The sequence below is a fragment of the Acipenser ruthenus genome, chromosome 12 (assembly GCF_902713425.1).
Source record: "Acipenser ruthenus chromosome 12, fAciRut3.2 maternal haplotype, whole genome shotgun sequence".
NCBI classification, from domain to species: domain Eukaryota; kingdom Metazoa; phylum Chordata; class Actinopteri; order Acipenseriformes; family Acipenseridae; genus Acipenser; species Acipenser ruthenus.
In genome coordinates, this window is record NC_081200.1 from 16,481,862 (window position 1) to 16,503,926 (window position 22,065).

The 22,065-nt window shown below is 39.0% G+C and overlaps 1 protein-coding gene and 1 long non-coding RNA gene across 2 annotated transcripts in view; one reads left to right on the forward strand and one right to left on the reverse strand.

Moving 5' to 3' along the window:
- Nucleotides 1–14,189, reverse strand: part of LOC117417481 (galactose-3-O-sulfotransferase 3-like) — a 115,340-nt gene extending 101,151 nt beyond the window's left edge. Inside the window, exon 1 of the mRNA XM_059034612.1 lies at nt 13,650–14,189. Within this exon, the coding sequence (XP_058890595.1) occupies nt 13,650–13,654 (5 nt within the window). The 5' untranslated portion in view covers nt 13,655–14,189. The remainder of the gene's footprint in view (nt 1–13,649) is intronic.
- Nucleotides 1,164–17,873, forward strand: LOC131740062 (uncharacterized). The gene is made up of 3 exons (XR_009330694.1): nt 1,164–1,824; nt 13,787–13,847; nt 16,915–17,873. It is a non-coding gene; the product is annotated as an uncharacterized LOC131740062 (long non-coding RNA).
- Nucleotides 17,874–22,065: the final 4,192 nt, after the last annotated feature.

Below are 22,065 nucleotides of genomic sequence, written 5' to 3' on the forward strand. Positions count from 1 at the left end.
CCTTGAGCAGTCTCTTATTAAAATTGGCACGATTCCCAGAATTTAGTGCTGAAATCTCTGTTAAGACTTTTCAGCTTGACTACAGAATAATGCTGTACTAATAGATGTATGTTAATATGCTTGTTTTAAATGGTATAGATTGCTGTGGTAACATATAATCATAGGTAGTGATAATTATTGTTAGTATGAAATACTATGAACAATTTTTATGTATAAGATCATATGATTCACTTTGCTTAATATGATAGCATACCTGAAGCTGTTTTCTATCAAGATGAGCATAGTTAAAAACTGAGTCCTAATTAAATGAAAAGAATTACTGTGTGCTTACATTCAAGAATTATAACTTCTGAATATAAAGGGAAAAGGAGTTAGGAGTATTCTTAAGGGAAAGAGAAAAACAGAAAAGGATTAAAAGACCTCGCTTTGAGTAGGTTTCTGCTTGTAATTCAGTTTTAAAATAAGTAGGTGAGTAAGAACAACCTAGAGTAAAAGCAGACTCTAACTTAAGAAAATAAGCATTGTCAGAAGATACACCACAAATAGAGAGTAGAAAAATTGAATAAAATCCTATTGTAATATTGCGGATATACTGCTGCTAGCAGAAAGTAATAAGGTTAGCAGCCATACGCTATAAGAAGTAATGTACTAGTTTGACTCTGAAGTTAAAAGACGCAGCATAAAAAGATGTTGTGTTTAAAATACAAAATAAAAGGATTGAATAAATAATGATGAATAAAAGCAGGAGATAGGTTTTAGGAGAGTAAACTCTATGTGACCTGTCTTCTTGAACTCTCTATCAGCCTGCCCTTGGAGAAATTAATATTAGCTGCTGGAAGGCCTCTTTGGTGGGAAGAAGCCAGAATTTTTTTATCAGAAGGCTTATAGTATCGGGCCGGACTGCAAAAATAGGGAGTTAGAACGGATGGTCTTAGCACCTAAGATAGTTAGTTGCCGGGCGGAACAAGCACGTAAGATACAGGTGTAAGGAAAGTTCTAGGGAACATTAATCACTATTAAACTTGGCAAGAAAAGAGGTGTCTCCAGCAAGCTGGTTTTAGCCAGTATGTGTATAGCTGAAAAATACAGGGTCATCTGGATGTCAATTAAGTTCAAGCTACCAGGGGCCCATAGGAGAAAAACATTACAGCTTTACAGGAGAAAACTCTACATTAAAAAGATATAAGATAGAAGTTCCCTATAATACCTGCTAAACACACACCTGTAAGGAAAGAATGAAATTAATTTGAGAGTGAGATGACATGAGGGAATATATTTTTGAAAGCCAAGTTCATGTAATCAATTATAATCATTATAACTATAACTGCTATATTATGATATAACTATTGGTGTTGCATATATTCAAAAAACACCACTTTTCTTATATTGGTGTTGCATATATTTAAAACACCACTCCTTTTTATAATGCACCCATATTAAGTAGTGAATCAAGGTTGCAGGGATTTTGTGAACTCTGCTTCACCTAACTTTTCAGATGAAGGAGGGGGGCCAAGAATGAGTGGATGAGAACATGGGCTAGTGTTGATTTGTTGGCATATGACTCCAATTGAGTCTGAAGAGTTGGTTAACTTCTTTAGAGATTACTGTTTGCCAAGAGATAAGGACTGTCAATATAGATTGATGATTGGAGCTAATTGGGGCCTCCCATTGCTTTCAATGGGACGAAAATTGTATAAAAACCCTGGGCCGATCACACTGAGACCACCACAATCAAGCTGGGCAGAGCTATGTGGTCCATCCTTTGCAGATCTCTACAGAACAGTCCTTCTCTTTTGTTCACGCTACTCTTCCTTATAATAGGAGGTAAGCATATTAATGGTATTATTGTATCTCACATTTATTGGTTGTATTGCTATGAGGTTTTGAAACTATGTTTTGGTATTGAGGGTGTTATATTGAATGTGCTAAAACATAGCAGTGGGTGCTTGTAGGCTTTGTGCTTAACCAGCCTGAGGGCTGCACTGAATACATATAATTGTATTATGTTATTGAAGTATTAAATGCTGAAGCTTGTAATAAACTTAGGATTGCTAATTATTGTTACATGTTTTCGGGTTTTGGTAGTATGCGCAAACTACTAAACCAATATTAAAGGCATTTTAATAAAACAAAGGAGCGCTGATGTTGCTCTGATTCGTAAAACTTTGAATAAATGAGTCTGAGTGATTTTCTTGATTAAATAAAAAGGTTTTAAGGACACACCGCTCGTCCAGTGCTCGAACATAAACCACTAGGAGTTTTAAACATCTCTGTCCTCCTTAACGTCTCCCCTGAGTTAAGAGTGTGTGCAGAGCAAATAATATAATAAAAGAGAACGTGAAAAGTGAAAACGTGACATCTGTCTCTGAAATTGTTACATTTGTGTGGCGGGAAGGATCCTTGTTATATAAACTCGGAGCGGGAGTATTGGCGCGCTCTGATTCCCAGCTGCGTTAGGGTGAGGTACGGTACTGCGGGACTGTGCTGCGGTATGAGTGTACTACACGGAGGGCCTTGCAGTGCTGAATACAACCTCTGTACTGTTACATTGTTTTCTTAATAAACGGTTGGTTTCAGTTAAACTGGCTGAGTCAGTGCCTTATTTTCTGCCGCCGGATAAAGCAAGCCTTTGGTCTCCATCCACCCTCCAACGATCTGCGAGACTCGCGCAGCGACCTGCCCGGGGTAAGCCAGTGAGTAAGCCGACCGAGATGGACGGGCAGGAGGTAACAATATTATTAATGCTGTTAGTCTGCAAAGACACCAGGCTGCCTGGACTGTCTGTGAAGTAGATCTGCGATCACTTGATCCATTTAAGTGTTAATAGACCGAAGTGTTAAATATATACTGTGATTCGTTAAACTTTGAATACCTGAGTCTGTGTGATTATTCTTGATTAACTGTTGTCTCGGTATGTGAAAATCTGTAAGCCAGTGCACTAACATTGCTTACATTCAATGGTAATACAGGGTAACAAAGTTAATCAGGATTATACATTTTAAGGTGGCAATATTAGGATCTGCCATTGTTTAGATCATTAAAATAGGGTAAATAAGGCTGAAAGATGAAAGTTGGAGTGGAAAAATGCTAATCATTTAAGAGAGCGTACTTCTTCAGTATTATATACAGAAGTTGACTGGCCAAACAGCTTGGTAGCTCTTAGCCCCCTTTTTATTGAGCACTACTGTCTTGGATTTAAACTCACACTTCTCATCAAAATGGGAATGGCACTTCACTGTGAATTATTGCACATAACTGCAGTCATCTCGCAGGCAGACTAGGTGTGGTTTTCTATGGAGACAGTCTGTACAATGCACATGAACATTACTTTATACACCGGGGTGAAGCAGGGCTTTGAGACACAGTAAACTGCAAGCCTGTATTGGGGATTATGTGTATTGAATAGCATGGTCCCCTCACTTACAAAAAAAACAGAATTCAAATGCCTACAATATCCTCCCACAATCCTTCTACGCTGAGTTATTTATTGTTTGTTTAATTCATTCTGGGTAATTGAGCTTGTCAAGTTAACTGCACTGCAAAGAAAAAAAAACAATGAGAAAAGATGAAACTACAAAGGGATTTAGTCATGCATATGAGAAAATCCACTACTTCAGAGAGCAATTTGGCACAGGTCTGAAATATCACAGGTGTCTTATGTATTGTTCTTCTTTGTATATCATTTTTCTGTTTCAGTCATTCCATCTTGGTGGCTTTTTACAGCAGTAAAGTGTCTTCATTAGAGCTCTCAAACATGTGTTCTCTTTAAGCAGTTCATACACCAGAGTGCAACCCTGGAGTGGCCAAAGTAGGCCCATCCTCTCCAGGTCTCTGTTTCAACCCTGTTCTAAAGTGTTCCATTGAACCAATTAAACCTCCATCCAGACCCTGAAGTAGTTAATTACATCATTGTACCTGTTAAACCTGGATTGGGATTGTCCTCCACGACTGTGATTGGACACCCCTGGTGTAACCACTAACCTGTCCCCCTGCAGCAATGCCCTGAATAGTATCTCTTACTGATGCATTTCTTACAACCACTAGGGGCGAAGTGTTACAGGGGAACAGGTTAGTGGTTACACTTTGGTGGATCAGCTTAGAAAGAAGACATGTTTGAGAGCTCTGTTTAGCCCACTGGAGTGCTCTAAACTTCTGAGTTTTTAAAACTGTAAAAAAAGACTGAAAGAGAAAATAATGTTTAGAAGTACACATGGCTGGTGATTTAGGAAATGTTTACTAGTTTAGAAACAAGTAGGTTTGTATTGTATTTGGTATGGAATTATAGTATATAGTCTAACGTGAACACAATTATAATATTCTCAGTGATAGATTCCTGTTTGTGAGTTACCTATACATGTATGTTACTTGTGGCTGCAGACATATTTTAAAATTCTTTTGCTAAACTTCTCAAGTGTCACTTGAATTTGAAGCACCACAAATATTGTACAGGTCACTTAATTAAAGCACAAAGGAAAACCTGGTATTACTCAAACTGCAATGCTTATGGAGGTTAATTAATTATATATAAACCAGCAAACTGTCTTTGGTTGTAGAGTGTATCCAGGATTTAAACAAGTTGACAAGAAAACGGGGTCAAGCGTTCTTAAACAGATCTCTCCGTCGAGATTTTATAAATAGCTCGGAAAAAATACTAAATAATGCATTATGTCATCCACTATTTATAAAATGTTAGTGAACTACCCGTCATCTTTTGACAATTGTGCATGTCCGCACAGAAAGAAACTCAAAGGCAGTACGTGCAGCTTGATACTTTGAAATCTGCAGTCGTGTCAAGGAGCTGCAATTAGGATAAAGATGAAAGCAAATAAATCCTTGCCTGTCTGTTAAAATTGTTCATTGCATTCCAGGTGTCAAGACAAATGTGTAAGTGTAAAATTACAATGGAATAAACTTTGGCACGTTGTTTTACTATGTGTAGCATAAAACAGTTCCTGTAACTGTATACTAGTGGGTGCTCTGTGATTGGTAGTTTTTACTTTTTATCAGGAACAGAATCCTGAAGAGGCGGAACGCCATTCCGCACCGTTACCCACCAATTTAACCCCTGAGTATACTGATGATAATGGCATTGCTGTGTTGTTTCTATCGGTAATAGCGGAACTCCCTTGTTCATTCATTAAATCATTTATTGAGTTCCATTCGTAAATGTTTTTATGTTCTTATCAAATCATTTGAAACTGAATTTCAAAAAAGTATCTGTCATTATCTGTTTTGCTGTAAACAAACAAAAAATACAGTAGAACTGATCAACTGTCTCAATTAGTGCAGTTTTACATGTTCATGTGTACCCTAACAGGCAATCAGAGTGAAAGATTTCTCCCTGTTGTGATCAAGTTTTGGCATTCCTTAGCATAAACCTTAGCCCTCGTCTGCAACATGCCCCTATACTGGTATTGTACACCCCAGCTTCTAATTCGGTAGCTTATTGGCATAATCAAAGAGGATCGTCAGAAAAGCAGGTTTATCGTTAAGATTTTAAATTGAAGAGCATGTGTTTATTCTACATTGTTTCACTGGCTCAGGCTCCTGTGTGACAGACCTTTAAAATTACAAAACTATGGGATGAAGAAAGCTAAAGTTAAAGCAAAGCCTATGACGTTTGTGTCTGTTTAATTATCCTCAAAGATGTGTACAAATTGGGTCCAATCCTAATATTCTGAGTAACATTGAAGAAAGTAGACACTTATGATAATTCCTGTAAAAAAGGGGTTGCGGGTGCCCCCACGGCACACAGGAGCCCAAGAGTTAATTACAATATTTACAATTATTTCTTGAAGTATTTACAAGATTCTTTCCACTAGGGTACCAGCAATGGTAGCACTTAGAGCGGGGTAGAGCTTGTTAGAGAACATTTACTTAAGGTAATAATACATTACAATTGGCAATCTACAATATCGGGAGTTTCTTGAGTCTCATCAGGAGAAGGGAGAATCATGCTCAAAATCGTGAGTCTCCCAATTAAATCTGGAGACTTGGCAGGTATGCTGTAGTGTATCAGCTATTTTTGAAGAATACTAGATTAAGTTTAACACAACGTCAAGAAGCCCACTCTTTCATTTCTACTCTTCATATACTCTCTTCATATACAGATGATAAGGTCGACCCATAAAGCCTGGCTGTTTGTTATTTTATTAGCCTGGCTGGTGTTTGATCTGCCCTTTCAATACTGCTGTGTATTTGTATTGGTATTTGCTTTGTAAATTGCTCACGTCTTGTGAAGGTCTGTTCTTGAGGGGATTGCATTGTCCGGATTAAGGCTGTGTATGAAGCTGGCAGGCAGTCTGAAGCTGTTTCTAATCAAAAAAATAAATTTGAGTGAAATTTACAGTGACACCCCTTGTGCAGTTCCCCTCAGGTGCCAGCAGGGGGCATTTACTGACAATGAGAAAGTGTCAGGTTTGTGGAAAGTCCTAATTGGATGCATATAAGTATGACTCCATAGTCCTAAAAAAATGTATGGCATCAAAAAAGTTTTTAACATCCTGTTGCTACGCAATGCAGAGATGTTATGTAATACTTTACTGTTCATATGGAGAAGGTAAATGTTACCAAGGATACAATAAGTGAAACACGACAATAAACCGAAACTTGAATTGGAGATCTAGGCATTCAAATAGGGGGCAGAGTTCCAGTTGTCTCTTGTAGGGGTAAAAAAAACTAATAGTGTGACTCCAATAGTTGAAAAATAAATAGTGATAATGTCTGGAGCTCTATTTGTGAACACATTGTTTGTAACACTTCGTTGTTTGTGCACATTGGATTTTCTTTTTTTTATTAATGGTCTAAAATGTCATTTTAATGTTAGTGGATTGCAACTGCGACGTCATTTTAGTCCATCTGAAACGGCATGCTTCACAATATGAAGAGATTGTAACTGAAACAGTCAATGTGCTTTTAAAAGAATTGCATTTAATCTCTACAAATACACACATTTCAGGTACGTATACCTTTTTCTATTTTCTTATTTAAAACCATACAGTAAATGCAATAGTTTCCATATACTTAACTGAGGACATAAACCTGTAGCTGTTTACATTGGCAAAGAATGATTCCCCCAGTCCTTCTCAGTGATGGTGTGCTCCACCACAGGAAGGCTTCCTAAAAAAAGCCTGTTAAGTTAAAAGGATTTTTGGTTGCATCCACCCTGGAAAGAAAGCAGCATTACTAGAAGGGTTAATGAAACAGAATGGAAAAGAGAGTTTTCTGCCTGTATCGTAGCTGAATCCAAATTATCACCATACACCAAGAAGTGGATAAGTAAGACTGTGGTATACAGTGTGCCAAATGTGAAACTGTGCTCCTCAAAAAGGGCAGTGTCTATACAGTACAAAACGCACATGACCTCAACATGACAGCCATATTAGATCAATTTCAAGGTCACTAACATATTTAGTGTGCACTGTTTATATAACCCTCAAATATATCAAATAGTCTCTGGGATATTATGCCCAAAATGTGAAGATGAAATCGTATGCATTAATAGACACACACATGACATTTAATGTATTCTTTTATATACAGCAATGGTTTACTACCTGATGTTAATCAACCCTACAAGAAAATAAAGTGTTAATTTCAGTTACTTTGTATCCTTAACATTGCTACTCCATTCCAGAATATCTGTATGAAACAAGCATCCACTTTATATAGATATTTATCCATATCTTTCAAAAAATGGCACTGTAGAGAGCTGGGTCTCCTCAACATGACTTTTAAACACAAAATAGCTAAACTGACAGAAGGTGGGGGGACTACACCCCCTTTGCCTTGATAACAGGATACATTGTATAGTCACTGAATTATAAAAACATTCACTGAAGCGAGCATTTCCTCTTGATTGCAGGGTATATAAGGACAGCAGGTCAAATCGTACAATGTGGTTAGTCTCCTAGGCTAGGATATCTACTAGAATGGAGCTTTTAATAAGATCTCCCCAAGGACACCCAGCATGAAAACACTGCTCATAATCAAAAACCAATGGCTCACAAGGCATGATGGGGCTGGGGACATTATTAAGAGGAAAACAACAAAACCTCAAATCACTCACTTACATACTGTATACTGCACTGTGCTATTGCTGTGAACTGCTGCTCAGTTACCACATTATAATCCAACTGTAAATAAGTAGCTTCAAACACTTTTTTATGAAATGTTTTACCTTTTTATTATGCTTGTAATTATTTTTAATTACTATAATTTTCTCTTTGTGTGTGAACTTGTCTGGATAATTGGAACTGTCTACGACTGAACAGACCTCCTCATTCCATTCATATCATGTTACAAAATGGCTTTTCAGCTAGAATAAAGGGGGTAGATGACTGACATCTTTAAAAGGAACTGACAGAGTCAACCCTAACCAACTTTAAGCACAACACAGAAACCAGGACCAGAGGAGACAGCTGGAAATCAGTGGAAATAGGACTTAGGACTGAGGATAGAAGACACTTCTTCACACAGAGAGTGGTGAGAATATGGAATGGGTTACTTGGTCATGTTGCTCAGTCAATTGATTCCTTTAAGACCCAATCTGACAAAGTTTTGAGATCAATCAGCTACTAAGAACCGGATGAGCATAGATGGGCCGAATGACCTCCTTTCGTTCGTAAATGTTTACAAATTTATAATAACTGAATATTGAAGTATCAGAACCCCGAACCACTCAGCAAACATCATGAAAAGACAAGGGAAGGATGGAACAAATAAATAAAATGACATTTGTAAGAGAATTGCTCTTTAAATAAAATTAAATTAAAAAAAACACTTGATCCAGTAAAGTATGCAACACAGAGCAATGTAATTGTCAGGTAGCAGGCCTGCACTTTGAGGAAGAGGGTGGGATTGGTGCCTTGGCTGGGTATCAGAAGGGGCAATGCTGCAGTATGTTTGTTTAACAGTGTGGATGCTGGCGTGGAGACCATGCACTCCTGAAGCAAGCGTTTCAACCACTGCACACTGCCCAGGCTTGTTTGCAGGAGCTCTTCTAGAGCTTTTAGCCTCAATAGCAGGGCTGAGTCTATGGCAGGGGCTGAGTATGTACCTCCTTGTTTTCACTATCTGACTTAGTGAAATTATTAGGGCAGTGAATTGGTGAAAGTACATTACAGAATAGAACATGAACAAATTACAGTCAACGTGACCTACTTAGGAAATTAAGTGAATTTGTGAAATTAGAAGAGAACACTCCATCTTTGGTCTCCACAATGGCTTGATTGAGCAACAAAATGTTATTCAGTAAAAGTTTTGTTTCTACAGTATGTAAAGTCTTCGGTCATTGGATCTGTTTATTTAAAGGAAGTCTCATTATGAATTAATATAAATAAATGCTTGTAGTCTAAAAAGACTTACAAATGTTGGAACATTTGGATGGCAACATAACTAACTTTTGTTTAATGGTAAACAGCTATTACAGGTATGAGATGTAGGGATACTCACAGGGGCCAAACTTAGGAATTATTGTCAGTATCCCTCAAGATACCTTCCAGAACCGAGTCTATGTCAAGGCTGTGATCAGGCAAGCAGTGGCCCAACCCTATATTAAGTAAAAGTGTATGCCGATACACTGCTATGCAAAAGTCTTAGACATGTTGCATTTTTCTACTCTGATGCATTATAAGCATCAACAATTTACTCAAAGCCTCCACTAGTGTTTCTACTATTATAACAACCTTGACTTGCATAAAGAAGGAAAAACATTGAGTGAAATAGCTCGCATCACTCGATTTTCAAGGAGTGGTATCCAAAGCATAATCAACAAGTAATTGACAAACCCAGGACTGGGAGACCCAAAAATCTGTCTAACAAGGATGAGCAATACTTGATGATAATATCCTTAAGGAATAGAAAGAAGACAAGCGTTGAATTGAAAGCAGAACTGGCAGAAGGCACTGGTGTCGTTGTCCATGAAATCAACAGTACGAAGGTCACTCTTGAAATCAGGAATTAAAGGATGTGTTGCAGTAAAAATACCTCTGTTAAGAAAGGGGAACAAGACTAAAAGGCTAAAATATGCACAAGAACACAGAAATTGGACTATGGAACAATGATCAAAGGTGCTTTAGACTGTTGATGGATGTACAACGACACCTGTTGTCAATTCAATGCTTGTCTTCTTTCTATTCCTTAAGGATATTATCTTCAAGTATTGCTCTTCCTTGTTAGACAGTTTTTTGGGTCTTTCAGTCCTGGGTTTGTCAATTACAGATGATGTTTCTCTGTACTTGTTGATTATGTTTCGGATACCACACCTTGAAAATCGAGTGATGTGAGCTATTTCACTCAATGTATTTCCTTCTTTATGCAAGTCAAGGTTGTTATAATAGTAGAAAACACCAGTGGAGGCTTTGAGTAAATTGTTGATGCTCATAATGCATCAGAATAAGAAAATACAACATGTCTAAGACTTTTGCACAGCAGTGTATATTCCTCAACAAACTGTGGAATGTTCGTACCAAGTTTCTCTACTTATATCTAAAAATGGTGACATACACTATGAATGTACAGTGTGTTCCCACAGGACATACTAGGATGGTGTTAATATCAATATTAACATGAATAGAGTGTTCTAGATGGCGTTTCTGTATTAATAGCAGCCTGTATGCCTTTTCACAGCATCTTCCTATTCGGTAGATATTTATGCTCTCTTTGTAGGAAGCCTGAGCGCAGCTGAAACCATCCAGCTTTGCACCTCTGTGCTGAGTTCCCTCTTCTGAGTCGGTACTAGCACACATGCTATAGAGAAGATTATAGCTGTTTGTTTCCAATTCTCAAGTCTCAACAGGTTTAATTTGCTGAGAAATATTGGCGAGACATTGGATCCCCTTTTTTCTTCAGCAGTACTGCACAGCACACACTTCGTTTTGTAAAAACAACTTAAAAATGTATTCTTGTTCCTTTTATAATGCCTTTTTTTTGTACTGAAATATACATTACATAGAAACTGGATGTAATTCAATCTCACTTAGATATTTGGTTCCCACTAAATTAGTTTTTTATAGCCATCCAAGTTAAAACCACAAATACAGACGTGCTCAAATTTGTTGGTACCCCTCCACAAAAAACGAAGAATGCACAATTTTCTCTGAAATAACTTGAAACTGACAAAAGTAATTGGCATCCACCATTGTTTATTCCATATTTAATAGAAATCAGACTTTGCTTTTGATTTTTTATTCAACATAATATTGTAAATAAGAAAACAAATGAAAATGGCATGGACAAAAATGATGGGGCCGCTAACCTAATATTTTGTTGCACAACCTTTAGAGGCAATCACTGCAATCAAACATTTTCTGTAGCTCTCAGTGAGACTTCTGCACCTGTTAACAGGTAGTTTGGCCCACTCTTCCTGAGCAAACTGCTCCAGCTGTCTCAGGTTTGATGGGTGCCTTCTCCAGACTGCAAGTTTCAGCTCTTTCCATAGATGTTCGATAGGATTCAGATCAGGACTCATAGAAGGCCACTTCAGAATAGTCCAATGTTTTGTTCTTATCCATTCTTGGGTGCTTTTAGCTGTGTGTTTTGGGTCATTATCCTGTTGGAGGACCCATGACCTGCGACTGAGACAGAGCTTTCTGACACTGGGCAGTACGTTTCGCTCCAGAATGCCTTGATAGTCTTGAGATTCCATTGTGCCCTACACAGATTCTAGCAAAGCAGCAAAGCAGCCCCAAAACATAACCGAGCCTCCTCCATGTTTCACTGTAGGTATGGTGTTCTTATCTTTGAAAGCTTCATTTTTTCGTCTGTGAACATAGAGCTGATGTGACTTGCCAAAAAGCTCCAGTTTTGACTCATCTGTCCAAAGGACATTCTCCCAGAAGGATTGTGGCTTGTCAATATGCATTTTAGCAAATTCCAGTCTGGCTTTTTTATGTTTTTCTTTCAGTGGAGTCCTCCTGGGTCTTCTTCCATGGAGCCCACTTTTGCTCAAAAAGCGACGGATGGTGCGATCAGAAACTGACGTACCTTCACCTTGGAGTTCAGCTTGTATCTCTTTGGCAGTTATCCTTGGTTCTTTTTCTACCATTCGCACTATCCTTCTGTTCAATCTGGGGTCGATTTTCCTCTTGCGGCCGCGCCCAGGGAGGTTGGCTACAGTTCCATGGACCTTAAACTTCTTAATAATATTTGCAACTGTTGTCACAGGAACATCAAGCTGCTTGGAGATGGTCTTGTAGCCTTTACCTTTACCATGCTTGTCTATTATTTTCTTTCTGATCTCCTCAGACAACTCTCTCCTTTGCTTTCTCTGGTCCATGTTCAGTGTGGTGCACACAATGATACCAAACAGCACAGTAACTACTTTTCTCCATTTAAATAGGCTGAATGACTGATTACAAGATTGGAGACATGTGTGATACTAATTAAAGAAACTAATTAGTTTGAAATATCACTATAATCCAATTATTTATTATCTTTTCTAAGGGGTACCAACAAATGTGTCCAGGCCATTTTAGAATATCTTTGGAGAATAAGCAATAATTCATCTCTTTTCACAGCTTCTTTGCTTTATTCTATGACATACCAAAGGCATGCAAGTATACATGATAAAATAGCTTTTAATTTCATCACTTTTCAGGAGGAATGAAGCATTATTTCAATGAGCTGTAAGGGTACCAACAAATTTGAGCACGTCTGTATAGCATCAATTAGTTAATTTGGAGGATGCTTTTAATTCATTGTATAAGTATCTATCAAATTGAAACACTTGCGATACTGATATGTACAGTTTGTATAAATGTACCTTTCATGACTGCTTAATTGTGTATGAAAATGGAATCTCTTCAAGTAATTCGGTAATATATAAAAGCTGCATCTCCCTGTTGCAAGTCAGTTCGTCACAATGGGCAAGACAGCAGCTCTGATGGTACGTGCTTGGTTGCCAGGTGCTTCTGTATCCTCGACTAGACTTATTACTGATGTTGTATCACAAGTTACAGGAGTCATAAGTGATTAATCTATGGGCTATTTTTGGAGAACAGATTTTGCTGAATATTTTCAACAATATTTAATAATGATTATACAACAGCCAGACACTGCTCTCCCATTGTTTTCTATTGAGGTCAGACAGGTCAGTTATTATTCAATAACGGAACAGCAAATAGACCATGGCTGAGAGATGACGCTTATTATTGACACCTGTTTTAAAATCACTGCTTACTGATGAAACTGTTTACTGATGACCATGTGAAATGAAAATGATGTGTTACAGCTGTTAATTACCAAGTTAACCAGTACAAAAATAATCTTCTTAGACACTGCTACAGAGGACCAGAAACTTGATGAATTGCCTTTGTATGCTTCTTTGGTGAAAGTTTGAAATCATGGACTAATGTATTGTGAAATGCTCAAAACGATATTTAGGAATATCTAGATCTGGTTCATAAAACCTCTTGCACCTTTTTTAGTTACTGATCTAAAATACTGTATAAACTGTGCTTTACTATAATTGCTCATTACTGAAACATTCTAACCATAACTTATGGTTAATAACAAAGTCCCGTACCATTCTGTAATTATAAAAAGGCAGGGTCTTCATATCAACTCCAATCAGACAAAAATAGAAATACATGCTTCTAGATATAAAATTCGTACCATCTTCATTTAAAACCAAACACTGTGAGACTTACCTCATGGTGGAATTGTCTCTCCTCCTTTATTCAAGCAGAATGCTGTTCTGATTTACATGTAGACTGTACCTCTTCTCCGAGTCTTTGCTCTTGAAATGCTTGTCTCTGTATTTCTTCTGTGTTTTGTGTTTCTGCAGAACTAAATCTATTGGTCTTTTCGCAATCAAAGCTTAGGAGAAACATGAAGCATTTTTTAAGGTGAGTTGCTGCAGCATAATCTTCTATTGTCACCTGTGTGAGTGCCTCATTGTCCAGCGGTAGGTTTGCCACCTGATAGCTCCTGTAATGTGTACAGCTTCGGTATTCTCTGGTGTGCTCTGCTATCCTATGAAGGAAATAGGGCAGCAGAGAAACCTAATAGCCCTTCATTAACTGATCCAGGAGCTCCTGAGAGTGAGCAAATGGCATGGCTCCAAGCTGTTTAACCTCCCTCAATCCCAGGACACACACACTCTCTCACACACACACACACACACACACACACACTGCCACTTGGACTGACTGGCTTTCACTCTCTCCCTTACAGACATACAGACTAACTGGACTTTGTAGAGTTATGTTGCCTATAGACCCTGCAGTTCACTCCTGTGTTAATGTATTCTTTATGTTTAAGACCCTTATACTAGTTTACTACTGTAAAATTACAGTAATATTGCAGTTTTACCAAGCTTTTCCCATGGTTAAAACACACCACGGTAAACTATGGTAAATGCATAGTATGTTTTTATTAGTATGCTTTACCATACCTCTCTGGGCTTTACAATGCTTACCAATGTTTTACCACTCTTTTACTACAGGAAACTTTTACAAGGGGAAACTAAGGTCATTATTTTGAGAATGTCTTTCCAAACTTGATCAGTGATACTGGTACTCTTTCATACTACCATGCACCATAAAACTGGTAAAATAATTTTTCATTGACTCAAAAGTTAAGAATCTCAGTAATCATATCTATATATATATATATATTGTAATATAGCGGGTTGTGAGAGACGGCAGGGAGGGGGTTAAAACCTCCCTGCAAGAAAAAACATGTGAGAATGCACCTTTTGGTTAATTGTTTGATTTGTATTGCTTTATTGTTTTATTTATTTTGCTAATTGATTTTCTAATTGTTTTGTTTAATTGTTTTGATTATTAATTATCATCCGCACCTGGGCGTTATGAGGGAATTAGACCCAGGTGCAGGAGTTTAAAAGGAGAGCAGGCAGTCTGCTTGAGGCTGCTGAATGGAAGGAGGCAGAGAGGGGTGCTGTCTCTGAGGAGAGAGAGAGAGAGAGAGAGAGAGAGAGAGAGAGAGAGAGAGAGAGAGAGAGAGAGAGAGAGAGAGAGAGAGAGAGAGAGAGAGAGAGAGAGAGAGAGAGAGAGAGAGAGAGAGAGAGAGAGAGAAAGAAAAAGAAAGGAAAAGAAAGTGTGGTACCAAACTGGTGTTTTGAAAGGACGGGAAAACAGCTTAGCTGTCCCGTGTTAGGAAGGGTTTCCTGAAGGTTGAGTTAGTGCTCCAAGAGGAGCTAGGTGTTTATTTTGATTGTTTTGTTTTGTTTGTGCTTATTAAAAAAATAGCGCAAACGCGCTGAAAAATCTACTTCTTGTGTTCTGGGTCGTATTTTTAAAGGGGCAACGAACCCGAGCGAGGGTCGATCTTTTACAATATATATATATATATAGCAAAACAACAACAGTAGTGCAATTCAGTGTCTCCTAAGCACTAGAGAAAATGCTTTGAAAATATGGCCCCATCTGCTGTAGTTAAAACCCACTCCAGTGGTGTAATCAATCAGAAATCAGACCATGTTACTATAATTAACCCAGCATACCACTTTAAGAGTTCATAGTTAATATTAAGCTAATTTGCATATCTACACCCAAGTAGCGGGCAAAGTGCAGGGCTTGGTGTCTAGTTGTGGACAGTCGATGAGAAAGGAGAGCTAGTGAGCGGTCCAGTACTCTGTCACACTATCTGTATTCTCTCTGACTGTCATATTTGCAGAGTTGTATTGAGAAAGTATTTTGTTTTTGTATTATTTTGTATTGCAAGGCGAGCCCAACATGCACACAAGGTCCAAACTGGCTTAGTTAGTCATGTAGTATGGTGTAAAGCACAAGTGAACAGGAAAAATGCATCTGTTTTAGTTCTGGCAAAGGAAATGATCAAAATAACGTAAACCTGCAGTTAAAAACACAATAGTCAAGAAATTAAAATGCTAGGCCAGCTGTCTTCTATTATGTCTACTTTTACATGGTCTGGATACTTTGACAGACACACCCACTCGATACTTTTCAACACTGCAAGGGATTGATCTTTCAAAGTCCAGTTCCAGCTCATCCCAAAGATGCTCAGTTAGACTGAGATCTGGGGGCTGTGTGGGCCATGGCAGTTGTGGAAGTTCTGGTTCATGAAATATGTTGACCATTCTCAAACAGATTTTGTTACGGTAAATTGTACATTTTCATCTTGAATTACTCCTTTTCCATCATGAAGAAAGGTGTACTTGATCTGCCAACATGCCTGGGTACGCATGGACACTGGCTCTGCCCTCCAAAGGAATAGCTAGTCCCCCCAGCCCCCAGGCACAGCCACCAGCAGCTGAAGAGAACAGAACAAAAGGTGGTCTCCAGTTGGCTGCTATACTCACAGAATTTCCAAACTTGACCAAAACATACTTCCTTGTCTTCAATTTTTGCTATTTATTTTAACTTGAGTTTTTAAACTGCTTAATATTGCTAACCTGTGCTTCTAAATTACTATCAAGGGTATGTGTTCTGCATGCTACTAATTTTTGGCTATTTGTTGTGGATGAGCTACTTCATTTGTGCAGTGCTTTGGTATTATTCATTTACACTGAGTTTCGAAAGGTTACTGCTGTACTTTCTCCAGACATTGTGTTTGATAGTTTTTTACTGTGATTTTTATTGGGGAGTTGAATAGAGAACACTTAAGGAAGATAGGCAGCATTTTGATAAGATCCACTAGTGGATACTTTGAGAAATTGTTGCAGTGTTATTCAAAATGTGTTTGCTGTATTGTATATAATTTCATTAATGTATATATGTGTCTGTACACACAGTCAGAGACAAAAGTAGTGTCACATGTGACAGGGAGAAGCCTGTAGCTGGGCTGCTGCTTAGTAAACAGGAAGGTTTGCCCAGGGCTGAGCTGATCGGTAGGCGTGCCCGTGCCCGGGGAGCCTACACCCGCTTAAGAACGCAGAAGCCCATGGCTTCACAGACGGGCGCTGAGTGAACGGTTGCTTTCTATACACAGAGGAGGACAGCGCCCGTTCCAGAGGAAAATACTACTGCACAAAACCCTTCTACTCCAGGACGGTGCTCGTGAAGGCGTTGCCCAGCCGGAGGTCATCGGAGGAGGAGGCCCGAGTCATCGGCTCAACAGTACAACAGTATAGTGAGGGTTTCGTAGAGTAGGTTCCTGTAGCGGGATGTCTCTTTTAGTGAGGCAAGCGCTCGCCTTGTGTGGCAAACTTTTATTTTGTTTTCTTTATTAAATCCGGGGCCAGGATTACCATAGTTGGTACCCTGGTGTCGGGGCCTGTGTTTATTAAATCTGCGTGCCTGTGTGGTGTCAACAACCACTGCTCTGTGTCTGACTCTTTATTTTCAGCGACGACCCACACAGGTAACATCCTCTGTTTCAGCACCCTACACCTAATATAAGATAATTCAAGAAAACATATTCAATATAAGCATTTAGTGAACATTAGCCACTAATTAACATGACAAAAACAACGCAACTACGCAATTTCAAATATTTGTTTATGACGAAAGTATTGGCACCTCTGATTTAGTATTTCGTGAGTCCTCCTTTTGCTTTTATTATGGCTTTCAGGCGTTTATGATCATTCTTAACCAGTATCTTATATCTTGTTGGTGAAATCTAGGCTCATTCTGTCTTGCATATTTCCTTCAGCTCAGCTTAATCCAGTTCCTCACCTCTACACCCACATATGTCTATAATACTGGTTCCTTTTTATACCATTCTGAGTGTCAATCAAATTGTAGGAATACTTGCTACAGAATTATGGGAGTCATAGTTCATATTCCCTGTCTGTTCTCTATGGGACAAAGGTTGGGGGTTGTAGTTTTTTAACTTTCTTGCCTGGTCTCTGTTTCTGTGTTTTTCCTTGTATGAAGACATTTTACCAGGAACCCCATACCCCTGATACTCAGTCTTCACATTCTCAGTTCTATCTTCCTCACTATCTATCTATCTATCTATCTATCTATCTATCTATCTATCTATCTATCTATCTATCTACAGTGCCTTGCGAAAGTATTCGGCCCCCTTGAACTTTGCGACCTTTTGCCACATTTCAGGCTTCAAACATAAAGATATGAAACTGTAATTTGTGAAGAATCAACAACAAGTGGGACACAATCATGAAGTGGAACGAAATTTATTGGATATTTCAAACTTTTTTAACAAATAAAAAACTGAAAAATTGGACGTGCAAAATTATTCAGCCCCCTTAAGTTAATACTTTGTAGCGCCACCTTTTGCTGCGATTACAGCTATAAGTCGCTTGGGGTATGTCTCTATCAGTTTTGCACATCGAGAGACTGAAATTTTTGCCCATTCCTCCTTGCAAAACAGCTCGAGCTCAGTGAGGTTGGATGGAGAGCATTTGTGAACAGCAGTTTTCAGTTCTTTCCACAGATTCTCGATTGGATTCAGGTCTGGACTTTGACTTGGCCATTCTAACACCTGGATATGTTTATTTGTGAACCATTCCATTGTAGATTTTGCTTTATGTTTTGGATCATTGTCTTGTTGGTAGACAAATCTCCGTCCCAGTCTCAGGTCTTTTGCAGACTCCATCAGGTTTTCTTCCAGAATGGTCCTGTATTTGGCTCCATCCATCTTCCCATCAATTTTAACCATCTTCCCTGTCCCTGCTGAAGAAAAGCAGGCCCAAACCATGATGCTGCCACCACCATGTTTGACAGTGGGGATGGTGTGTTCAGGGTGATGAGCTGTGTTGCTTTTACGCCAAACATAATGTTTTGCATTGTTGCCAAAAAGTTCGATTTTGGTTTCATCTGACCAGAGCACCTTCTTCCACATGTTTGGTGTGTCTCCCAGGTGGCTTGTGGCAAACTGTAAACGACACTTTTTATGGATATCTTTAAGAAATGGCTTTCTTCTTGCCACTCTTCCATAAAGGCCAGATTTGTGCAGTATACGACTGATTGTTGTCCTATGGACAGAGTCTCCCACCTCAGCTGTAGATCTCTGCAGTTCATCCAGAGTGATCATGGGCCTCTTGGCTGCATCTCTGATCAGTCTTCTCCTTGTATGAGCTGAAAGTTTAGAGGGACGGCCAGGTCTTGGTAGATTTGCAGTGGTCTGATACTCCTTCCATTTCAATATTATCGCTTGCACAGTGCTCCTTGGGATGTTTAAAGCTTGGGAAATCTTTTTGTATCCAAATCCGGCTTTAAACTTCTCCACAACAGTATCTCGGACCTGCCTGGTGTGTTCCTTGTTCTTCATGATGCTCTCTGCGCTTTAAACGGACCTCTGAGACTATCACAGTGCAGGTGCATTTATACGGAGACTTGATTACACACAGGTGGATTCTATTTATCATCATTAGTCATTTAGGTCAACATTGGATCATTCAGAGATCCTCACTGAACTTCTGGAGAGAGTTTGCTGCACTGAAAGTAAAGGGGCTGAATAATTTTGCACGCCCAATTTTTCAGTTTTTTATTTGTTAAAAAAGTTTGAAATATCCAATAAATTCGTTCCACTTCATGATTGTGTCCCACTTGTTGTTGATTCTTCACAAAAAATTACAGTTTCATATCTTTATGTTTGAAGCCTGTAATGTGGCAAAAGGTCGCAAAGTTCAAGGGGGCCGAATACTTTCGCAAGGCACTGTATCTATCTATCTATCTATCTATCTATCTATCTATCTTTCTATCTATACTGTATACAGTGCCTATAGAAAGTCTACACCCCCTTGAACTTTTTTCACATTATGTTCTGTCAGTACCTCAGTTTCATGCATTTAAATGAGGATTTTTTTCCCACTTATCTACACACCATACTCCACACTGTTAAGGGGAAAACCGTTATATATTAAAAATACAAAACTGAAAGATCATAATTGGATAAGTCTCCACCCCCATGAGTTAATACTTGGTGGAAGCACCTTTGGGAGCAATTACAGCTGTGAGTCTTTTGGGATAGGTATTTACCAACTTTGCACACCTAGATTTGGCAATATTTGACCATTCTTCTTTACAAAACTGTTCAAGCACTGTCAAGTTCCTTGGGGAGCGTTGATGGACAGCAATCTTCAAGTCATGCCACCATTTTCGATTGGATTTAGGTCGGGGCTCTGACTGGGCCACTCAAGGACATTTACCTTTTTTGTTCCTTAGCCACTCCAGTGTAGTTTTGGCTGTGTGCTTTGGGTCGTTGTCATGCTGTAAGGTGAACTTCTGTCCCAGTTTCAGCTTTCTTGCAGAGGGCAGCAGGTTTTCCTCAATGACTTCTCTGTACTTTGCTCCATTCATTTTCCCTTCTATCTTGACAAGTGCCCCAGTCCTTGCAAATGAAAAACATCCCCATAACATGATGCTACCACCACTATGCTTCACAGTAGGGATGGTGTTCTTTGGGTGATGCGCTGTGTTGGGTTTGCGCCAAACAACGCTTTGCATTTAGGCCAAAAAGTTCAATTTTAGTTTCGTCAGACCACAAAACTTTTTGCCACATGGCTGCAGAGTGTTTTTTTGCATACTTCAAACGGGATTCAAGGTGGTCTTTCTTGAGTAAAATACAGGCCAGATTTGTGGAGTGCTTGGGATATTGCTGTCACATGCACACTTTGACCAGTCTTGGCCATAAAAGTCTGTAGCTCTGTGGCAGGCTGGCTCACAGTGGTGAGGTGTGGTGACGTCACGGACCAGGAAGTAACTGAAACCAAACAATGGATGGGCGGGTGAAGCTGAATGCAGCGGCACTCAGCGTGGATTTATTAATAAACAAAACAAATGATTTTGACAAAACAACAAAACACAAAACAAAAGGGCACGAGGGCGAAACGAATAAACAGACAAACAAGTAAGTGTCGTGCTGGCTAATCTAGCACGTTTTAGCAATTGTTTTTATGTCTCTTCTCTATCTCCCTGTACTTCCTCTCTGCACCCAACAACCAACCCCGCAGCACGGACAGCTGCCGGTTCTTATACTCTGGCCGAGGGGTTAACTAGGTGTTAATTATCTTATTACCCCTCGGCCACAGTCTGCACACGTTTGGTAAGGATGCATGACTGTCAGCTAGTTAAATAATCAGTAGCTGATCAGTCATGCATCCTCACGGGGTTTTAAATTATCAATATAAAAACAATAACAAAAAGACGCTGCGCTTTTATCCGCGCCGCAAACAAAAATTCAAATAATAATACATAGGGGTGGGTCACTCCGCCACAAGCTCTTAAAAAGGTGCCATTGACATCTTGGTAGCCGCTCTGATCAGTCTCCTTCTTGCTCGGTCATCCAGTTTGGAGGGACGGTCTGATCTAGGCAGGGTCTTGGTGGTGCCATACACCTTCCACCTTTTAATAATCGTCTTGACCGTGCTCCAAGGGATATTCAAGGCCTTTGGTATTTTTTTATACCCATCCCCTGATCTGTGCCTTTCAACAAATTTGTCCCGGAGTTCTTTTGAAAGCACCTTGGTGCTCATGGTCTTTGCTTTGAAATGCACTACCCAGCAGAGGGAACCTACAGGAACTGCTGAATTTATCCTGAAATAAGAAGAACATAAGAACATAAGACAGTTTACAAACGAGAGGAGGCCATTCAGCCCATCTTGCTCGTTTGGTTGTTAGTAGCTTTTATTGATCCCAGAATCTCATCAAACAGCTTCTTGAAGGATCCCAGGGTGTCAGCTTCAACAACATTACTGGGGAGTTGGTTCCAGACCCTCACAATTTTCTGTGTAAAAAAGTACCTCCTATTTTCTGTTCTGAATTCCCCTTTATCTAATCTCCATTTGTGACCACTGGTCCTTGTTTCTTTTTTCAAGTCAAAGAAGTCCCCCGGGTTGACATTGTCTATACCTTTTAGGATTTTGAATGTTTGAATCAGATCACTGTGTAGTCTTCTTTTTTCAAGACTGAATAGTTTCAATTCTTTTAGCCTGTCTGCATACAACATGCCTTTTAAACCCAGGATAATTCTGGTTGCTCTTCTTTGCACTTTTTCTAGAGCAGCAATATCCTTTTTGTAACAAGGTGACCAGAACTGAACACAATATTCTAGGTGAGGTCTTACTAATGCATTGTAAAGTTTTAACATTACTTCCCTTGATTTAAATTCAACACCTCTCACAATATATCCAAGCATCTTGTTGGCCTTTTTTATAGCTTCCCCACATTGTCT